Source organism: Pleurodeles waltl, chromosome 7 (genome assembly GCF_031143425.1).
Source record: "Pleurodeles waltl isolate 20211129_DDA chromosome 7, aPleWal1.hap1.20221129, whole genome shotgun sequence".
Lineage (NCBI taxonomy): Eukaryota > Metazoa > Chordata > Amphibia > Caudata > Salamandridae > Pleurodeles > Pleurodeles waltl.
In genome coordinates this window covers 913218516-913236779 of record NC_090446.1, presented here as the reverse complement: position 1 = coordinate 913236779, position 18264 = coordinate 913218516, and the positions used below count along the sequence as shown (strand labels likewise).

At 46.7% G+C, this 18264-nt stretch overlaps 1 protein-coding gene across 1 annotated transcript in view; it reads right to left on the bottom strand.

The window, feature by feature from the left end:
- Nucleotides 1-18264, bottom strand: part of LOC138245724 (platelet-derived growth factor receptor-like protein) — a 67187-nt gene that overhangs the window by 36146 nt on the left and 12777 nt on the right. Inside the window, exon 2 of the mRNA XM_069199583.1 lies at nt 16211-16535. Coding sequence (XP_069055684.1) covers nt 16211-16535 — 325 coding nt within the window. The remainder of the gene's footprint in view (nt 1-16210; nt 16536-18264) is intronic.

The following is an 18264-nucleotide window of genomic DNA, read 5'->3' as shown; positions in this document are numbered from 1 at the left end:
ACAGGAACAACAGGCCACCAGCACCCCTCCCCCTGCAGAAGGAGAACCACCCCGCAAACGTTCCCTGCGATCCAGGTAGAAGCCTGAGACTATTGCCAAGACCCCTGCCAGGAAATAAGACTCTCCTGATTGTCACCCTGTCCACCTTGAACTGCCATTGCTCCCCTTCCTATGCCCCCTTGGACAATGCACCTGTGATACAAATAGACTGGATTCTATCCTGGACTTTCCTCCATCATCACCCTAGCCCATTGTGCTTCCCCCTCTACTTCTTAGCACTTAAATAAACAACCTTTGAAAAAATACAAGTATGGAGTATGTCAAATGATTTAAGTATGTATTTGTTTAACAAGATTTAAACATTGCAATTTAACTGTACAGTAATGTATACATAGGAAAGACCTGTAGTTGGCTGCAGTGACCACACCAGGAGCGATAGTGGGGCACCAACATCTGCAAAAAAGAGTTGCCAAAAGGTACAGTGAGTGGCCATAGAAGTGGGAAATGCCAGCCTGCCACTGACAATGTCAAACACAAAACTGTCAATTAAATGTGAAGTTACACTGTCTTACCTGTGTGTCATTGGAAGTATTTACGAATAATTGCAATTCAGTTGTCCTCATCCTCTGCCTCCTCATCTTCATTGTCCAGAGGGTCCACTGCTGCCACACGGCCATCTCCAGACTTCTCCTCCTGCAGAAAAGGCAACAGGCGACGCAAGGCAAAGTTGTGCAACATACAGCATGCCACGATGATCTAGCAAACCTTCTTGAGTGAGTAGCACAGGGATCCACCTGTTAGATGGAGGTAACAAAACCTGGCCTTCAGGAGGCCAAAGGTCCTCTCTATAATTCTTCTTGTTCGCCCATGTGCCTCATTGTAACGTTCCTCTGCCCTTGTCCTGGCATTCCTCACAGGGGTCAGTAGCCATGAGAGGTTGGGGTAACTAGAGTCACCTGCAAATATCGAGGGACAACTGTTAGCCACACACTAACCCTTAGGGCCCACACCATACCCATACACCAACATATACTGAGTGGGAACCAGGGCTCACCTATTAGCCACACCCTGTGCCCCTGGAGTTGAGCCATCACATCTGGGATGTTGCTATTCCTCAGGATAAAGGCATCATGCACAGACCCAGGATACTTTGCATTGATGTGTGAGATGTACTAGTCCGCCAAACACACCATCTGCACATTCATGGAGTGAAAGCTCTTTCGATTTCTGATCACCTGTTCATTTCGCTGAGGGGGGGGGACAAATGCAATATGTGTTCCATCAATAGCCCCAATAATGTTGGGCATATGTCCCATTGCATAGAAATCAGCTTTCACTGTGGCCAAATCCTCCACCTGGGGGAAAATGCTGTAGCTGCACATGTGTTTAATCAGGGTAGACAACACTCTGGTCAGCACTATTGAGAACATTGGCTGAGACATTCCTGCTGCCAAGCCCACTGTCACTTGGAAGAAGCCAGTTACCAGGAAATGGAGCACTGATAGCACTTGCACAAGAGGGGGGATCCCGGTGGGGTGACGGATAGCAGAGATTAGGTCAGGCTCCAGTTGGGCACACAGCTCTGAGCCACAGTCTCTCAAGTAGAAGAAGCCCTCTACTTGAGAGACTGTGGCATTGCACTTCCCAGGATCGAGCACAGGGCGTGTTGCCCCTCCAGAGCCAGTGGGCAAGTCACCCACTTGAGAGACTGTGGCCTTGCACTCCCCAGGACAGAGTAATGGGCATGTTGCACCCTCCAGGACCAGTAGCGTTGTACCATCTTCTGGCTGAGGTGCCCCCCCATTCCCCGTCCCCCTGAGGTGCCTGGCTATTTTCGACCTGTTGCCCCTGCAGTGTTCTCTCCATGTTGTTGCAGGAGTGAGGTGGGGCCTTGGACTATGCGATGTGGCCATGTGGCCCCTCGGACATTGAGGACTGGGCAGTGCCCCTACATTCGTAAATATGTATATACTTCTCGATTTGGATGCACATATTTATACTATTTTATCTTATTACACTCACTTTTATCAATTTGTTTTGTCCTTCCATTATTCCTGAGGGGTACAGGGTGAATATGTTATGTTATTGCATCTGGTTATGTGTCTGGTGTTGGGGTTGGGGGTGTTGCGTGTGTGTCACTCTCTTAATCCACCTCCCCGTGTGCTAGGCGGCAGTACTCACTGTGGTTGTCTTGCCCGGTGTTGGTGTTCGTAGTGGAGCAGAAAGTAGAGGAGCATGAGGAACACATGCAACTTGGGGTTCATGGCGGCATGGTTCTTCCTTGAATGTCCAGAGGTGAGTCGTTTCCCTTTTGTGCAGTGTTTCCGCCAGGCTTTTGATGTCGTTGGTGCCTCCCCAGAAAAGGTGGCGGATTGGTGTGTCATAATACAATGGGCGGAACATTGTCTTCCGCCTGGCTGTAGGCGGTTACCGCCGTGGTACCTGTTGCTTTAGCCCTGGTGGTCGGTGTGTTAAAATGGCTGTTTGCCTGAGCGGTTTCTGCTGTGGTCATAATTTCATACCAGCCTGTTGGCGGTATTACTGCCACTGTATCACCAACCGGGTTGTAATGAGGGCCATAGTGTTTTAGCTTAGGTCATTAAGAATATTCATATGCTAAACTATAATAATTCCCACAAGATTCTTCACACTCTGTGTCATTTCTCATGGGGGTACATACAGTGCCTTTAGCTCTCTGAGTCAGAGTGACACATTTTGGAATCTAGGGTGCTCAATCCTCCATCACTAAGGATACTGACTGATAACAAGCTGCGCTCTCACAGCCAGAGTCTAGCCTCGCAGGTACATGTCAGCCTGCCCATACCAAACAAGTGTGCTATAAAGTACTTCAGCTCTTTCAGTGTGAGACTTTTAGGTGTTCTTTGTAATTAGCAAATACTAAACAGGAGAACTATAAAAAATAATGTTATTTCTTCTCATATTTTTGTTTATTTCTTATAGCCACAGTAATTGTCATATATTAAGTTAATTTTGCATATGTTCTGCACTAGTTTAACTTCTAATAGAGTGGCTACCTGAATTCAGGTCATTATGGACACTGCATCCAATTATGACCTTTTCACCTACAAATTGTTGATTCCAGAGGTGTAAGTGTAATTATTTCAATGGAAGCTAAGCAAAACTACACCACCCAGAATGGAACTGGCATTCACTCAAAAACAGAGCACCAAATGTCCGAAATGCCCTGCAGGGAGGTGCACAACCTAGCTAATAATACAACCCCTTTAATAATAGTAGCAAAATGATTGTGTGTGTGCTCACTTTGGGGAAAGTGTGTGGGGGAACCTACAACCCCGTAAGCACTGGCAAGTAATAACATGCATTTCCTAGGTATGTTTGGAAGAGGTTCAGAAACCTGCCCATTATCCCTATTCTAGATGGTAAGTCGGTATACCTGCACTGCCTGGTGGCAAATCTCCCGGCTATGACCAGGACTGACCTCGTATACAACAACAAAAAGGTTTACTCTCAGTGAGTTTATAAGGAGAAGTGATTCCTTTCTTTAAGACAGTGAGTGCCTTAGCTGTTTTCAACTCGGCATTTAGAATGTGCACAACAGAAGCAATGACTACACAATTGATTTAATTGAGCTCTCAACGGTCCAGGAGTGATCTAGATTTGAGGACAATGAGCAATGTATTAAGCAGAGACAAAGAAACAGGGTCAAACTGAGTGAGCTTGGCCAAGATTGAATTGATATTGAGCGACAAAGCATTGGTGAGGCCACGTGTCAGTAGTAGAAACAGGGGCGTTGTAGGAAAGTACCATCTTGCCCGGCATGTTACCCCCATTTTTCACTGTATATATGTTGTTTTAGTTGTATGTGTCACTGGGACCCTGGTAACCCAGGGCCCCAGTGCTCATAAGTGTGCCTGAATGTGTTACCTGTGTAGTGACTAACTGTCTCACTGAGGCTCTGCTAATCAGAACCTCAGTGGTTATGCTCTCTCATTTCTTTCCAAATTGTCACTAACAGGCTAGTGACCATTTTTACCAATTTACATTGGCTTACTGGAACACCCTTATAATTCCCTAGTATATGGTACTAAGGTACCCAGGGTAGTGGGGTTCCAGGAGATCCCTATGGGCTGCAGCATTTCTTTTGCCACCCATAGGGAGCTCTGACAATTCTTACACAGGCCTGCCACTGCAGCCTGAGTGAAATAACGTCCACGTTATTTCACAGCCATTTTACACTGCACTTAAGTAACTTATAAGTCACCTATATGTCTAACCTTTACCTGGTAAAGGTTAGGTGCAAAGTTACTTAGTGTGAGGGCACCCTGGCACTAGCCAAGGTGCCCCCACATTGTTCAGAGCCAATTCCCTGAACTTTGTGAGTGCGGGGACACCATTACACGCGTGCACTACATATAGGTCACTACCTATATGTAGCTTCACCATGGTAACTCCGAATATGGCCATGTAACATGTCTATGATCATGGAATTGCCCCCTCTATACCATCCTGGCATAGTTGGCACAATCCCATGATCCCAGTGGTCTGTAGCACAGACCCTGGTACTGCCAAACTGCCCTTCCTGGGGTTTCACTGCAGCTGCTGCTGCTGCCAACCCCTCAGACAGGCAGCTGCCCTCCTGGGGTCCAGCCAGGCCTGGCCCAGGATGGCAGAACAAAGAACTTCCTCTGAGAGAGGGTGTGACACCCTCTCCCTTTGGAAAATGGTGTGAAGGCAGGGGAGGAGTAGCCTCCCCCAGCCTCTGGAAATGCTTTCTTGGGCACAGATGTGCCCAATTCTGCATAAGCCAGTCTACACCGGTTCAGGGACCCCTTAGCCCCTGCTCTGGCGCGAAACTGGACAAAGGAAAGGGGAGTGACCACTCCCCTGACCTGCACCTCCCCTGGGAGGTGTCCAGAGCTCCTCCAGTGTGCTCCAGACCTCTGCCATCTTGGAAACAGAGGTGCTGCGGGCACACTGGACTGCTCTGAGTGGCCAGTGCCACCAGGTGACGTCAGAGACTCCTGCTGATAGGCTCCTTCAGGTGTTAGTAGCCTATCCTCTCTCCTAGGTAGCCAAACCCTCTTTTCTGGCTATTTAGGGTCTCTGTCTCTGGGGAAACTTTAGATAACGAATGCATGAGCTCAGCCGAGTTCCTCTGCATCTCTCTCTTCACCTTCTGATAAGGAAACGACCGCTGACCGCGCTGGAAGCCTGCAAACCTGCAACATAGTAGCAAAGACGACTACTGCAACTCTGTAACGCTGATCCTGCCGCCTTCTCGACTGTTTTCCTGCTTGTGCATGCTGTGGGGGTAGTCTGCCTCCTCTCTGCACCAGAAGCTCCGAAGAAATCTCCCGTGGGTCGACGGAATCTTCCCCCTGCAACCGCAGGCACCAAAAAGCTGCATTACCGGTCCCTTGGGTCTCCTCTCAGCACGACGAGCGAGGTCCCTCGAATCCAGCGACTCTGTCCAAGTGACCCCCACAGTCCAGTGACTCTTCAGCCCAAGTTTGGTGGAGGTAAGTCCTTGCCTCACCTCGCTGGGCTGCATTGCTGGGAACCGCGACTTTGCACCTACTCCGGCCCCGGTGCACTTCCGGCAGAAATCCTTCGTGCACAGCCAAGCCTGGGTCCACGGCACTCTAACCTGCATTGCACGACTTTCTAAGTTGGTCTCCGGCGACGTGGGACTCCTTTGTGCAACTTCGGCGAGCACTGTTTCACGCATCCTCGTAGTGCCTGTTTCTGGCACTTCTCCGGGTGCTACCTGCTTCAGTGAGGGCTCTTTGTCTTGCACGACGTCCCCTCTCTCTTCAGGTCCAATTGGCGACCTCCTGGCCCCTCCTGGGCCCCGGCAGCATCCAAAAACGCCAAACGCACGATTTGCGACTAGCAAGGCTTGTTGGCATCCTTCCGGCAGGAAAACACTTCTGCACGACTCTCCAATGCAAGAGGGATCCGTCCACCAAAGGGGAAGTCTCTAGCCCTTTTCGTTCCTGCAGAAACCTCAGCTTCTTCCATCCAGTCGAAGCTTGTTTGCACCCGCAGCTGGCATTTCCTGGGCATCTGCCCATCTCCGACTTGCTTGTGACTTTTGGACCTGGTCCCCTTGTTCCACAGGTACCCTAGATTGGAAATCCACAGTTGTTGCATTGCTGGTTTGTGTCTTTCCTGCATTATTCCTCTAACACGACTTCTTTGTCCTTAGGGGAACTTTAGTGCACTTTGCACTCACTTTTCAGGGTCTTGGGGAGGGTTATTTTTCTAACTCTCACTATTTTCTAATAGTCCCAGCGACCCTCTACAAGGTCACATAGGTTTGGGGTCCATTCGTGGTTCGCATTCCACTTTTGGAGTATATGGTTTGTGTTGCCCCTATCCCTATGTTTCCCCATTGCATCCTATGGTAACTATACATTGTTTGCACTGTTTTCTAAGACTATACTGCATATTTTTGCTATTGTGTATATATATCTTGTGTATATTCCCTATCCTCTCACTGAGGGTACACTCTAAAGATACTTTGGCATATTGTCATAAAAATAAAGTACCTTTATTTTTAGTATAACTGTGTATTGTGTTTTCTTATGATATTGTGCATATGACACTAAGTGGTACTGTAGTAGCTTCACACGTCTCCTAGTTCAGCCTAAGCTGCTCTGCTAAGCTACCATTATCTATCAGCCTAAGCTGCTAGACACCCTATACACTAATAAGGGATAACTGGGCCTGGTGCAAGGTGCAAGTACCCCTTGGTACTCACTACAAGCCAGTCCAGCCTCCTACATTGGTTGTGCAGTGGTGGGATAAGTGCTTGAGACTGCTTACCACTCTTGTCATTGTACTTTTCATAAGAGAAAAATATACAAAACAAGGTCAGTGTATATACACATAGCCAAAAAGTTTTGCATTTCCTCTTTTCACTCTTTTCTAAGTGCTGAAAAGTACTCCTAAACTTTCAAAAAGTTCTTAAAAGTTTAAAAAGTTTTTTTCTGTCTTTCCAAAAAGTTCTGAAAACTTTTTTCTCTTTTTCTATCACTTTAACTCTCTCTAAAAATGTCTGGCACAGGCCAAAGTGTTGATCTGTCCAAACTTGCATATGACAACCTTAGCTGGAAAAGAGCAAGGAGTCTCTGTATAGAGAGAGGTTTGAGTGTAGGGAAGAATCCTGCCTTGGAACTATTAATTAACATGCTTAGAGAACAGGATAAGGCCATAGGTGCCCCATCTGTTGAAAAAGTACCTAATAGTTCCCAATCAGATTCAGGGACTCCCCCAGGAAAAGATTCAGGAAAGAAACTTCCTAGCCTGCCCATTACTAGACAATCTAGCATAGATGGTAATGATGATGAGCCACACCATAGAAATAGTGTTGTCTCACATCATAGCAAAAGCATTTATTCTCACCATACTGGTAGTAATGTTTCTGTAAACCAAGCTGTTAAGTTGGCTTCTGTAAGGGACAGGTCTCCTTCTGTTCATTCCCATCATAGCTCTGTTTCTAGAAATGTCCCTCCCACCAACCCTGATGACAGAATGTTAGAGAGGGAACTCAATAAGTTGAGGGTGGAACAAACCAGACTGAAGCTTAAAAAGCAACAGCTGGATTTGGATAGACAGTCTTTTGAATTAGAGAAGGAAAGACAGAAGTTGGGTTTAGATACCCATGGTGGCAGCAGCAGTATTCCCCATAGTCATCCTGCAAAAGAGCATGATTCCAGGAATCTGCACAAGATAGTTCCCCCTTATAAGGAGGGGGATGACATTAACAAGTGGTTTGCTGCACTTGAGAGGGCCTGTGTTGTACAGGATGTCCCTCAAAGGCAGTGGGCTGCTATCCTATGGCTATCATTTAGTGGAAAAGGTAGGGATAGGCTCCTTACTGTGAAAGAAAATGATGCTAATAATTTCCAAGTTCTTAAGAATGCACTCCTGGATGGTTATGGCTTAACCACTGAACAGTACAGGATAAAGTTCAGAGAGACCAAAAAGGAGTCTTCACAAGACTGGGTTGATTTCATTGACCAGGCAGTGAAGGCCTTGGAGGGGTGGTTACATGGCAGTAAAGTTACTGATTATGACAGCCTGTATAACTTAATCCTGAGAGAGCATATTCTTAATAATTGTGTGTCTGATTTGTTGCACCAGTACTTGGTGGACTCTGATCTGACCTCTCCCCAAGAATTGGGAAAGAAGGCAGACAAATGGGTCAGAACAAGAGTGAACAGAAAAGTTCATACAGGGGGTGACAAAGATGGCAACAAAAAGAAGGATGGTAAGTCTTCTGACAAGGGTGGGGACAAATCTAAAAATGAGTCTTCATCAGGCCCACAAAAACACTCTGGTGGGGGTGGTGGGTCCAAATCCTCCTTTAATCAGAACAAGGAAAAGAAACCATGGTGCTATTTATGTAAAATAAAAGGCCATTGGACAACAGATCCCAGTTGTCCAAAGAAAGGCACCACAGCTCCTACCACTACAACCCCTACTGCTACACCTAGTGTCCCTACTAATAGCAGTGGTGGTGGGAGCAAACCTACTAATAGCCAATCCAAGGGAGTAGCTGGGCTCACTTTTGGTAATTTAGTTGGGGTTGGTCTAATTAGGGAGACCACAGAGGCTACTTTAGTCTCTGAAGGGGCTATTGATTTAGCCACTTTGGTTGCTTGCCCCCATAACTTGGAGAAGTACAAGCAACTAACCCTAATAAATGGTGTTGAGGTCCAGGCCTACAGGGACACAGGTGCCAGTGTCACAATGGTGATTGAGAAACTGGTGCACCCTGAACAACACATACTTGGACACCAGTACCAAGTAACCGATGCTCAAAACATAACACAAAGCCACCCCATGGCTGTTGTAAATCTCAACTGGGGGGGGGTAACTTGTCCAAAGAAAGTTGTGGTAGCTTCAGATTTACCTGTAGACTCTATTAGGGAATGATTTGGAGACATCAGCTTGGTCAATTGTGGAGTTGGAGGCCCATGCCGCAATGCTGGGCATCCGAGGGCATATTTTTGCTTTGACAAGGGCTCAGGCCAAAAAGCAAAAAGGACAGGGAAGCTTGGATCTTGGAACAATGGACCAAGTGCTCCCTAAAGCTAGGGCTAGTAGAAGCAAACCACTTCCTACTATCCCTCCCTCTACAGTGGATTCTACTTCTGAGGAAGAAGAATTCCCTCCCTGTGCAGAACCTACACCAGAGGAGCTGGAAGCAGACACTGCTGAGCTTTTGGCTGAAGGGGGGCCTGCCAGGGAGGAGCTGAGTGTGGCACAGCAAACCTGTCCCACATTAGAGGGTCTCAGACAGCAAGCTGTCAAACAAGCTAATGGGGATGTCAGTGACTCTCACAGAGTTTACTGGGAGGACAACCTCTTGTACACTGAGCATAGGGATCCTAAACCTGGAGCTGCCAGGAGATTAGTGATTCCTCAGGAGTACAGAAAGTTCCTCCTAACACTGGCACATGACATTCCCCTAGCTGGGCACCTGGGTCAAATGAAAACTTGGGACAGATTGGTTCCATTGTTTCATTGGCCTAGGATGTCTGAGGACACAAAGGAATTTTGTAAGTCCTGTGAAACCTGTCAAGCCAGTGGCAAGACAGGTGGCACTCCAAAGGCACCCCTTATCCCACTGCCTGTGGTTGGGGTTCCCTTTGAAAGGGTAGGGGTTGACATAGTTGGCCCCCTTGACCCTCCTACTGCTTCAGGCAATAGGTTTATCTTAGTGGTAGTGGACCATGCCACAAGATATCCTGAAGCTATTCCTTTAAGGACCACTACAGCACCTGCAGTGGCAAAGGCCCTCCTGGGAATATTTTCCAGGGTGGGCTTCCCAAAGGAAGTGGTATCAGACAGGGGAAGTAATTTCATGTCTGCATACTTAAAGGCCATGTGGAAGGAGTGTGGTGTAACGTACAAGTTCACAACACCCTATCATCCACAAACAAATGGACTGGTGGAGAGATTTAATAAAACTCTCAAAGGCATGATTATGGGTCTCCCTGAAAAACTCCGCAGGAGATGGGATATCCTTCTACCATGCCTCCTTTTTGCCTACAGGGAGGTACCCCAGAAAGGAGTGGGCTTCAGCCCCTTTGAACTTCTTTTTGGACACCCTGTTAGGGGTCCACTCACACTTGTAAAGGAGGGTTGGGAACAACCTTTAAAAGCTCCTAAGCAGGATATTGTGGATTATGTACTTGGCCTCAGATCAAGGATGGCTGAGTACATGAAAAAGGCCAGTAAAAACCTTCAGGCCAGCCAAGAGCTCCAGAAGCAATGGCATGATCAGAAGGCTGTTTTGGTTCAGTACCAACCAGGGCAGAAAGTGTGGGTCTTGGAGCCTGTGGCCCCAAGAGCACTCCAAGATAAATGGAGTGGACCCCACACAATTGTTGAAAAGAAGGGTGAAGTCACCTACTTGGTTGACTTAGGCACTGCCAGGAGTCCCCTTAGGGTGCTCCATGTCAACCGCCTGAAACCCTACTATGACAGGGCTGATCTCACCCTGCTCATGGCAACTGATGAGGGACAGGAAGAAGACAGTGATCCTCTACCTGATCTCTTCTCTTCCACAGAACAAGATGCTCTTGTGGAAGGTGTAGTTTTGGCTGATTGTCTTACTGCTGAGCAGAAAGACAATTGCATAAATCTCCTAGGACAATTTTCAGAACTCTTCTCTACTGTGCCAGGCACCACTTCTTGGTGTGAGCACACTATAGATACTGGAGACAGTTTACCTGTCAAAAGTAAGATCTATAGGCAGCCTGACCATGTCAGGGACTGCATAAAGCAAGAAGTTCAGAAAATGTTGGAACTAGGAGTGGTTTAGCACTCTGACAGTCCATGGGCTTCTCCTGTGGTACTGGTACCAAAACCCAATTCTAAAGATGGAAAGAAGGAAATTAGGTTTTGTGTAGACTATAGAGGTCTCAACTTGGTAACCAAAACTGATGCTCACCCTATACCCAGGGCAGATGAGCTCATAGATACACTGGCATCTGCCAAGTATCTAAGCACTTTTGATTTGACTGCAGGGTATTGGCAGATCAAATTGTCAGAAGATGCTAAACCTAAGACTGCATTTTCTACCATTGGAGGACATTACCAGTTTACTGTAATGCCTTTTGGTTTGAAAAATGCACCTGCCACTTTTCAGAGGTTGGTGAACACAGTCCTGCAAGGGCTGGAAGCTTTCAGTGCAGCATATTTGGACGATATAGCTGTCTTTAGCTCCAGCTGGGATGATCACCTGGTCCACCTATGGAAAGTTTTGGAGGCTCTGCAAAAGGCAGGCCTCACTATCAAGGCTTCAAAGTGCCAGATAGGGCAGGGTAAGGTGGTTTATCTGGGACACCTTGTTGGTGGGGAACAGATTGCACCACTTCAGGGGAAAATCCAAACTATTATTGATTGGGTTCCCCCTACCACTCAGACTCAGGTGAGAGCCTTCCTAGGACTCACTGGTTATTACAGGAGGTTCATTAAGAACTATGGCTCCATTGCAGCCCCTCTTAATGACCTCACATCCAAGAAAATGCCTAAAAAGGTATTATGGGCAGAAAGCTGTCAGAAAGCTTTTGAGGAGCTGAAGCAGGCCATGTGCTCTGCACCTGTCCTGAAAAGCCCTTGTTACTCTAAAAAATTCTATGTCCAAACTGATGCATCTGAATTAGGAGTAGGGGCAGTCCTATCACAACTTAATTCTGAGGGCCAGGATCAACCTGTTGCTTTTATTAGTAGGAGGTTGACCCCTAGAGAAAAGCGTTGGTCTGCCATTGAGAGGGAGGCCTTTGCTGTGGTCTGGGCTCTGAAGAAGTTGAGGCCATACCTGTTTGGCACTCACTTCATTGTTCAGACAGACCACAAACCTCTACTTTGGCTAAAACAAATGAAAGGTGAAAATCCTAAATTGTTGAGGTGGTCCATATCCCTACAGGGAATGGACTATACAGTGGAACATAGACCTGGGAGTAGCCACTCCAATGCAGATGGACTCTCCAGATATTTCCACTTAGACAATGAAGACTCATCAGGTCATGGCTAGTCGTATTGTCCTTCGTTTGGGGGGGGGTTGTGTAGGAAAGTACCATCTTGCCCGGCATGTTACCCCCATTTTTCACTGTATATATGTTGTTTTAGTTGTATGTGTCACTGGGACCCTGGTAACCCAGGGCCCCAGTGCTCATAAGTGTGCCTGAATGTGTTACCTGTGTAGTGACTAACTGTCTCACTGAGGCTCTGCTAATCAGAACCTCAGTGGTTATGCTCTCTCATTTCTTTCCAAATTGTCACTAACAGGCTAGTGACCATTTTTACCAATTTACATTGGCTTACTGGAACACCCTTATAATTCCCTAGTATATGGTACTAAGGTACCCAGGGTAGTGGGGTTCCAGGAGATCCCTATGGGCTGCAGCATTTCTTTTGCCACCCATAGGGAGCTCTGACAATTCTTACACAGGCCTGCCACTGCAGCCTGAGTGAAATAACGTCCACGTTATTTCACAGCCATTTTACACTGCACTTAAGTAACTTACAAGTCACCTATATGTCTAACCTTTACCTGGTAAAGGTTAGGTGCAAAGTTACTTAGTGTGAGGGCACCCTGGCACTAGCCAAGGTGCCCCCACATTGTTCAGAGCCAATTCCCTGAACTTTGTGAGTGCGGGGACACCATTACACGCGTGCACTACATATAGGTCACTACCTATATGTAGCTTCACCATGGTAACTCCGAATATGGCCATGTAACATGTCTATGATCATGGAATTGCCCCCTCTATACCATCCTGGCATAGTTGGCACAATCCCATGATCCCAGTGGTCTGTAGCACAGACCCTGGTACTGCCAAACTGCCCTTCCTGGGGTTTCACTGCAGCTGCTGCTGCTGCCAACCCCTCAGACAGGCAGCTGCCCTCCTGGGGTCCAGCCAGGCCTGGCCCAGGATGGCAGAACAAAGAACTTCCTCTGAGAGAGGGTGTGACACCCTCTCCCTTTGGAAAATGGTGTGAAGGCAGGGGAGGAGTAGCCTCCCCCAGCCTCTGGAAATGCTTTCTTGGGCACAGATGTGCCCAATTCTGCATAAGCCAGTCTACACCGGTTCAGGGACCCCTTAGCCCCTGCTCTGGCGCGAAACTGGACAAAGGAAAGGGGAGTGACCACTCCCCTGACCTGCACCTCCCCTGGGAGGTGTCCAGAGCTCCTCCAGTGTGCTCCAGACCTCTGCCATCTTGGAAACAGAGGTGCTGCGGGCACACTGGACTGCTCTGAGTGGCCAGTGCCACCAGGTGACGTCAGAGACTCCTGCTGATAGGCTCCTTCAGGTGTTAGTAGCCTATCCTCTCTCCTAGGTAGCCAAACCCTCTTTTCTGGCTATTTTGGGTCTCTGTCTCTGGGGAAACTTTAGATAACGAATGCATGAGCTCAGCCGAGTTCCTCTGCATCTCTCTCTTCACCTTCTGATAAGGAAACGACCGCTGACCGCGCTGGAAGCCTGCAAACCTGCAACATAGTAGCAAAGACGACTACTGCAACTCTGAAACGCTGATCCTGCCGCCTTCTCGACTGTTTTCCTGCTTGTGCATGCTGTGGGGGTAGTCTGCCTCCTCTCTGCACCAGAAGCTCCGAAGAAATCTCCTGTGGGTCGACGGAATCTTCCCCTGCAACCGCAGGCACCAAAAAGCTGCATTACCGGTCCCTTGGGTCTCCTCTCAGCACGACGAGCGAGGTCCCTCGAATCCAGCGACTCTGTCCAAGTGACCGCCACAGTCCAGTGACTCTTCAGCCCAAGTTTGGTGGAGGTAAGTCCTTGCCTCACCTCGCTGGGCTGCATTGCTGGGAACCGCGACTTTGCAGCTACTCCGGCCCCTGTGCACTTCCGGCGGAAATCCTTCGTGCACAGCCAAGCCTGGGTCCACGGCACTCCAACCTGCATTGCACGACTTTCTAAGTTGGTCTCCGGCGACGTGGGACTCCTTTGTGCAACTTCGGCGAGCACCGTTTCACGCATCCTCGTAGTGCCTGTTTCTGGCACTTCTCCGGGTGCTACCTGCTTCAGTTAGGGCTCTTTGTCTTGCTCGACGTCCCCTCTCTCTTCAGGTCCAATTTGCGACCTCCTGGCCCCTCCTGGGCCCCGGCAGCGTCCAAAAACGCCAAACGCACGATTTGCGACTAGCAAGGCTTGTTGGCGTCCTTCCGGCGGGAAAACACTTCTGCACGACTCTCCAAGGCGAGAGGGATCCGTCCACCAAAGGGGAAGTCTCTAGCCCTTTTCGTTCCTGCAGAAACCTCAGCTTCTTCCGTCCAGTCGAAGCTTCTTTGCACCCGCAGCTGGCATTTCCTGGGCATCTGCCCATCTCCGACTTGCTTGTGACTTTTGGACCTGGTCCCCTTGTTCCACAGGTACCCTAGATTGGAAATCCACAGTTGTTGCATTGCTGGTTTGTGTCTTTCCTGCATTATTCCTCTAACACGACTTCTTTGTCCTTAGGGGAACTTTAGTGCACTTTGCACTCACTTTTCAGGGTCTTGGGGAGGGTTATTTTGCTAACTCTCACTATTTTCTAATAGTCCCAGCGACCCTCTACAAGGTCACATAGGTTTGGGGTCCATTCGTGGTTCGCATTCCACTTTTGGAGTATATGGTTTTTGTTGCCCCTATCCCTATGTTTCCCCATTGCATCCTATTGTAACTATACATTGTTTGCACTGTTTTCTAAGACTATACTGCATATTTTTGCTATTGTGTATATATATCTTGTGTATATTCCCTATCCTCTCACTGAGGGTACACTCTAAAGATACTTTGGCATATTGTCATAAAAATAAAGTACCTTTATTTTTAGTATAACTGTGTATTGTGTTTTCTTATGATATTGTGCATATGACACTAAGTGGTACTGTAGTAGCTTCACACGTCTCCTAGTTCAGCCTAAGCTGCTCTGCTAAGCTACCATTATCTATCAGCCTAAGCTGCTAGACACCCTATACACTAATAAGGGATAACTGGGCCTGGTGCAAGGTGCAAGTACCCCTTGGTACTCACTACAAGCCAGTCCAGCCTCCTACAGGCGTTGCTTAGTCAGTGATATTCAGGGGGTGTGACTCTCAAATTTCTAAAATTAAAAAAAAGGGATGTGTGAAATGTGCATAATTTGAATGTAACATTAAACATAATTACATAAAATGCAAATCGGTCATTTATCGCTATATTTTAGTGCTTAATGCATTGTTGCAACACTTTTTGACAAAAACAAAAGCACTGTGAGCAACAGCCGCTCTCGCTCTGTTGTTTTTGTTCTTTCGGGGAAATTTTAACTGTAAATGGCACATTCGCTGTGAATATTTACTGTAAATGGCTCTTTTGCAGCACATTATTTCTGCGAATCGTACATAATAACGCAATATGGTGTAATGGTGTTATTTTGAAAGTTTAACGTAACAAGGGTAATGTGGCATTCCTGAAATTATGCAAATTATACAGGTGTACTTTACATTTATCCCTGGCCTCCTAAAAAAAAGCATTGGGCCACAGCGTGGATGAGTGAGATGATTAGGGTTCGGGTGGATTATTCCTAAGAGGAACAGGCTCAGTAACGATTTACATTAGGGTTGGCCTCTGTCTAGAGTGGAACAGTGAGCGAAAAATGATACAATTAAATGCTACCCTGAGTGGCTGCCAATAAATAGACTATTTGCAAGCATTCATCCCATCAACATTGGGTAATTGATTGCCAGTAGTAGGTCTGGAAAACTGAGAAAGCATAGCTGTTCTTGCTTACTACGACCAATGTTTCTGAACTCCGAAGAGAAGTAATTTCCAGTCATTTAACGAACACTTCTCTGAGTGCAGATTTACTACTTTGTTGGTACACTGGTTACTATATATTCTTAACTTCCACATCTGAAACATAAACAAGTTAAAACCTCTGCGTTTTGAGAACAACCAGAAAAATCTAACACAGGCAGAACAGATATGACTCAAGCCCCCAGATCCAACTACCAAGCCAAGTGGGCATTTATTTGGGCGGAGTCACACCCCAAACACCTCCCCTCCCAAACTATACCCCTGTTGTGGAAAGATGACTAGCACTCAACTGTTAGTTACTTCTGTGTAAAGAATCATGAACTTTTTCACAGCGGCTTTGAATCCAGCATTATGCATATAAAACAGAAAGAGCTTTTCCTTTCTACTGAACAAGCGCACACAGCGAGACTTACCTCAGACGGCCATCTTCGTCCTCCCCCAGGTTTTCTGGGTACCTCCAGCGGACAGACCTTCCTTTGCAGCGTAGTTCAAGCACATCTCCTGCCGGCACAGTCAGTGTTTCCCCCACCTTCTTGAACTGCCCCCTTTGCAGCACTTGAGCAAGAATGTTCTCTTCTGGGCCTCCACTGCTGGGAGAGGTGGTAGCTTTGGGCTTTGAAGCAGCTGGTTTGGGTTGGTTTCTGGGGGGTTTGACAACTCTTTGTACATCTTTTTTGGTTTTCTTTTCAACCTTCTTCTCTACTGCCTTTGAAGGCTTATCCACTGGTTCACATTCAACTGAAAAGGGGAAATAAAATTTAGAAAACATTGTTTTAGCCAGCCACTGGGACCTCTGAGGTGATGGATTTGATCACTGCACACAATAAATGAGGGGGATCTTGTTGCCTCCCACAGTGAGGTTGTGAATCTTATGCCCACATCCAGAAAGCGTGAGAGCTGACCATTAACACAAATTATTTCATTTGTGCATCAATTTTATTTCGTAGTTTCACTTAATTATAGCAACATTATTCTGATCAATTGGCCCCTGGGACACCCAAGTCTATGCTGCTCTCATCATTAAATAGAGAGGCATAGCAGATTGTTATATAGCTTTTTCTTTCAGTATAGTAGAGAGGTCATTCTTATGTGAGAGGGGTGCAGTCTCCTATAGCTTGTACTGCTAGAGAGCCTTGAACATATACCTCTAAGTACTTTCAACTTTTAAGGGTCAATTGAATTTGAGGAAGTTTGTCAGAAACAGATAGCGTTCAGCCCCTATGTCTTGTGTGCATCAAACAACATCCTTTTAGTTGTTACAAACTAACAGGCTAGTTTGCAGCTTGAGTTTTTTATCTTATAATAAGCTTTTCTTCCTCGTCATCATGGGCACGGACAAATAACACATGTGCTATATGCCGATTGCTTTTCAAACAATAAACCAGTTTCTTCGTATTTGGGGTTGATTTCCAAGATTCTCCTACTTTCAGGATTGTTATATCTCCCTGTCTAAACATAAAATATTTCCAAACCTCTAACCACAGCTGTTTTCGACAGCTGGGGTGGAGAGCAGGCACAGGGCTCCAGTGCCTTTCGGAGCGGTGTGGCAGCCTGTTCCAGCCAATACAGACGCTTCACTCATGCTGCTTAACAGCACGAGGGCATCGTCGGATTGGATAAGGCAGTTGACTGTGTGATGTCACCTCGCGCTTGGAGGAGGCTGGAGCCCAGGACTGGAGAGCATCGAGGATGTCCTGCAGGATAAGGTAAGTGAAACTTTATTTTTCTCTTTTTTAATTGTTTATTGTAATGTGTTTTTATGTCATTTTGTAATGTACTTAATGTGATATCTGTAATGTAAATGTATGTAGCATCCCACCGTTTGTAATACCACCAACCAACACTGCCTTTAAAGCATGCTAAGGCAATAATAATCTTTGTTTTCCAATCTCTTTTGTTTTTGTAAATGTATGACCTGACTATATTACATACAGGTCATACATGTATTATGATTCCAGACTACAATATCGAAAGAAAGCCTGCGCTGGTGATATAAAAGAAGAAATACAATTACTTCCGCATATGAAGCATGTATCAGATAAATAATGTAAAGTGTGATGATTCAATGTACTTTTGAAATGTAAAATAGCCCCTCATGCACTGCAACACAGACATATACACTCCAAGGCAAATAGATTGCGAAGGTGAGACCTATTGACTTCGCCAATGCTTGTTTTTGATCCAGTGTTAGGCAGATGCAAAAACAATAGAAATTGTTAAATTCCCTGCAGTTTTACAGCTGCTTGCCACTGATTGACAAAAGGATGTCGCTTACTCCTTTTGTTACTGTTCCAAGTGCAGTTGAATGGGAACCTAGGCAACCAGGTTCCAGGATGCCCTAGTCAACGATGTCAGGCAGCAGCACAACAGTCAAGAAGCACTGACCACTAGAAAGCTCTGGTCAAAGGGAAAGCGCATCGATCCCAACAACTGCCACCCAGAAATAAACAACCCAGAAAGTGCTGGC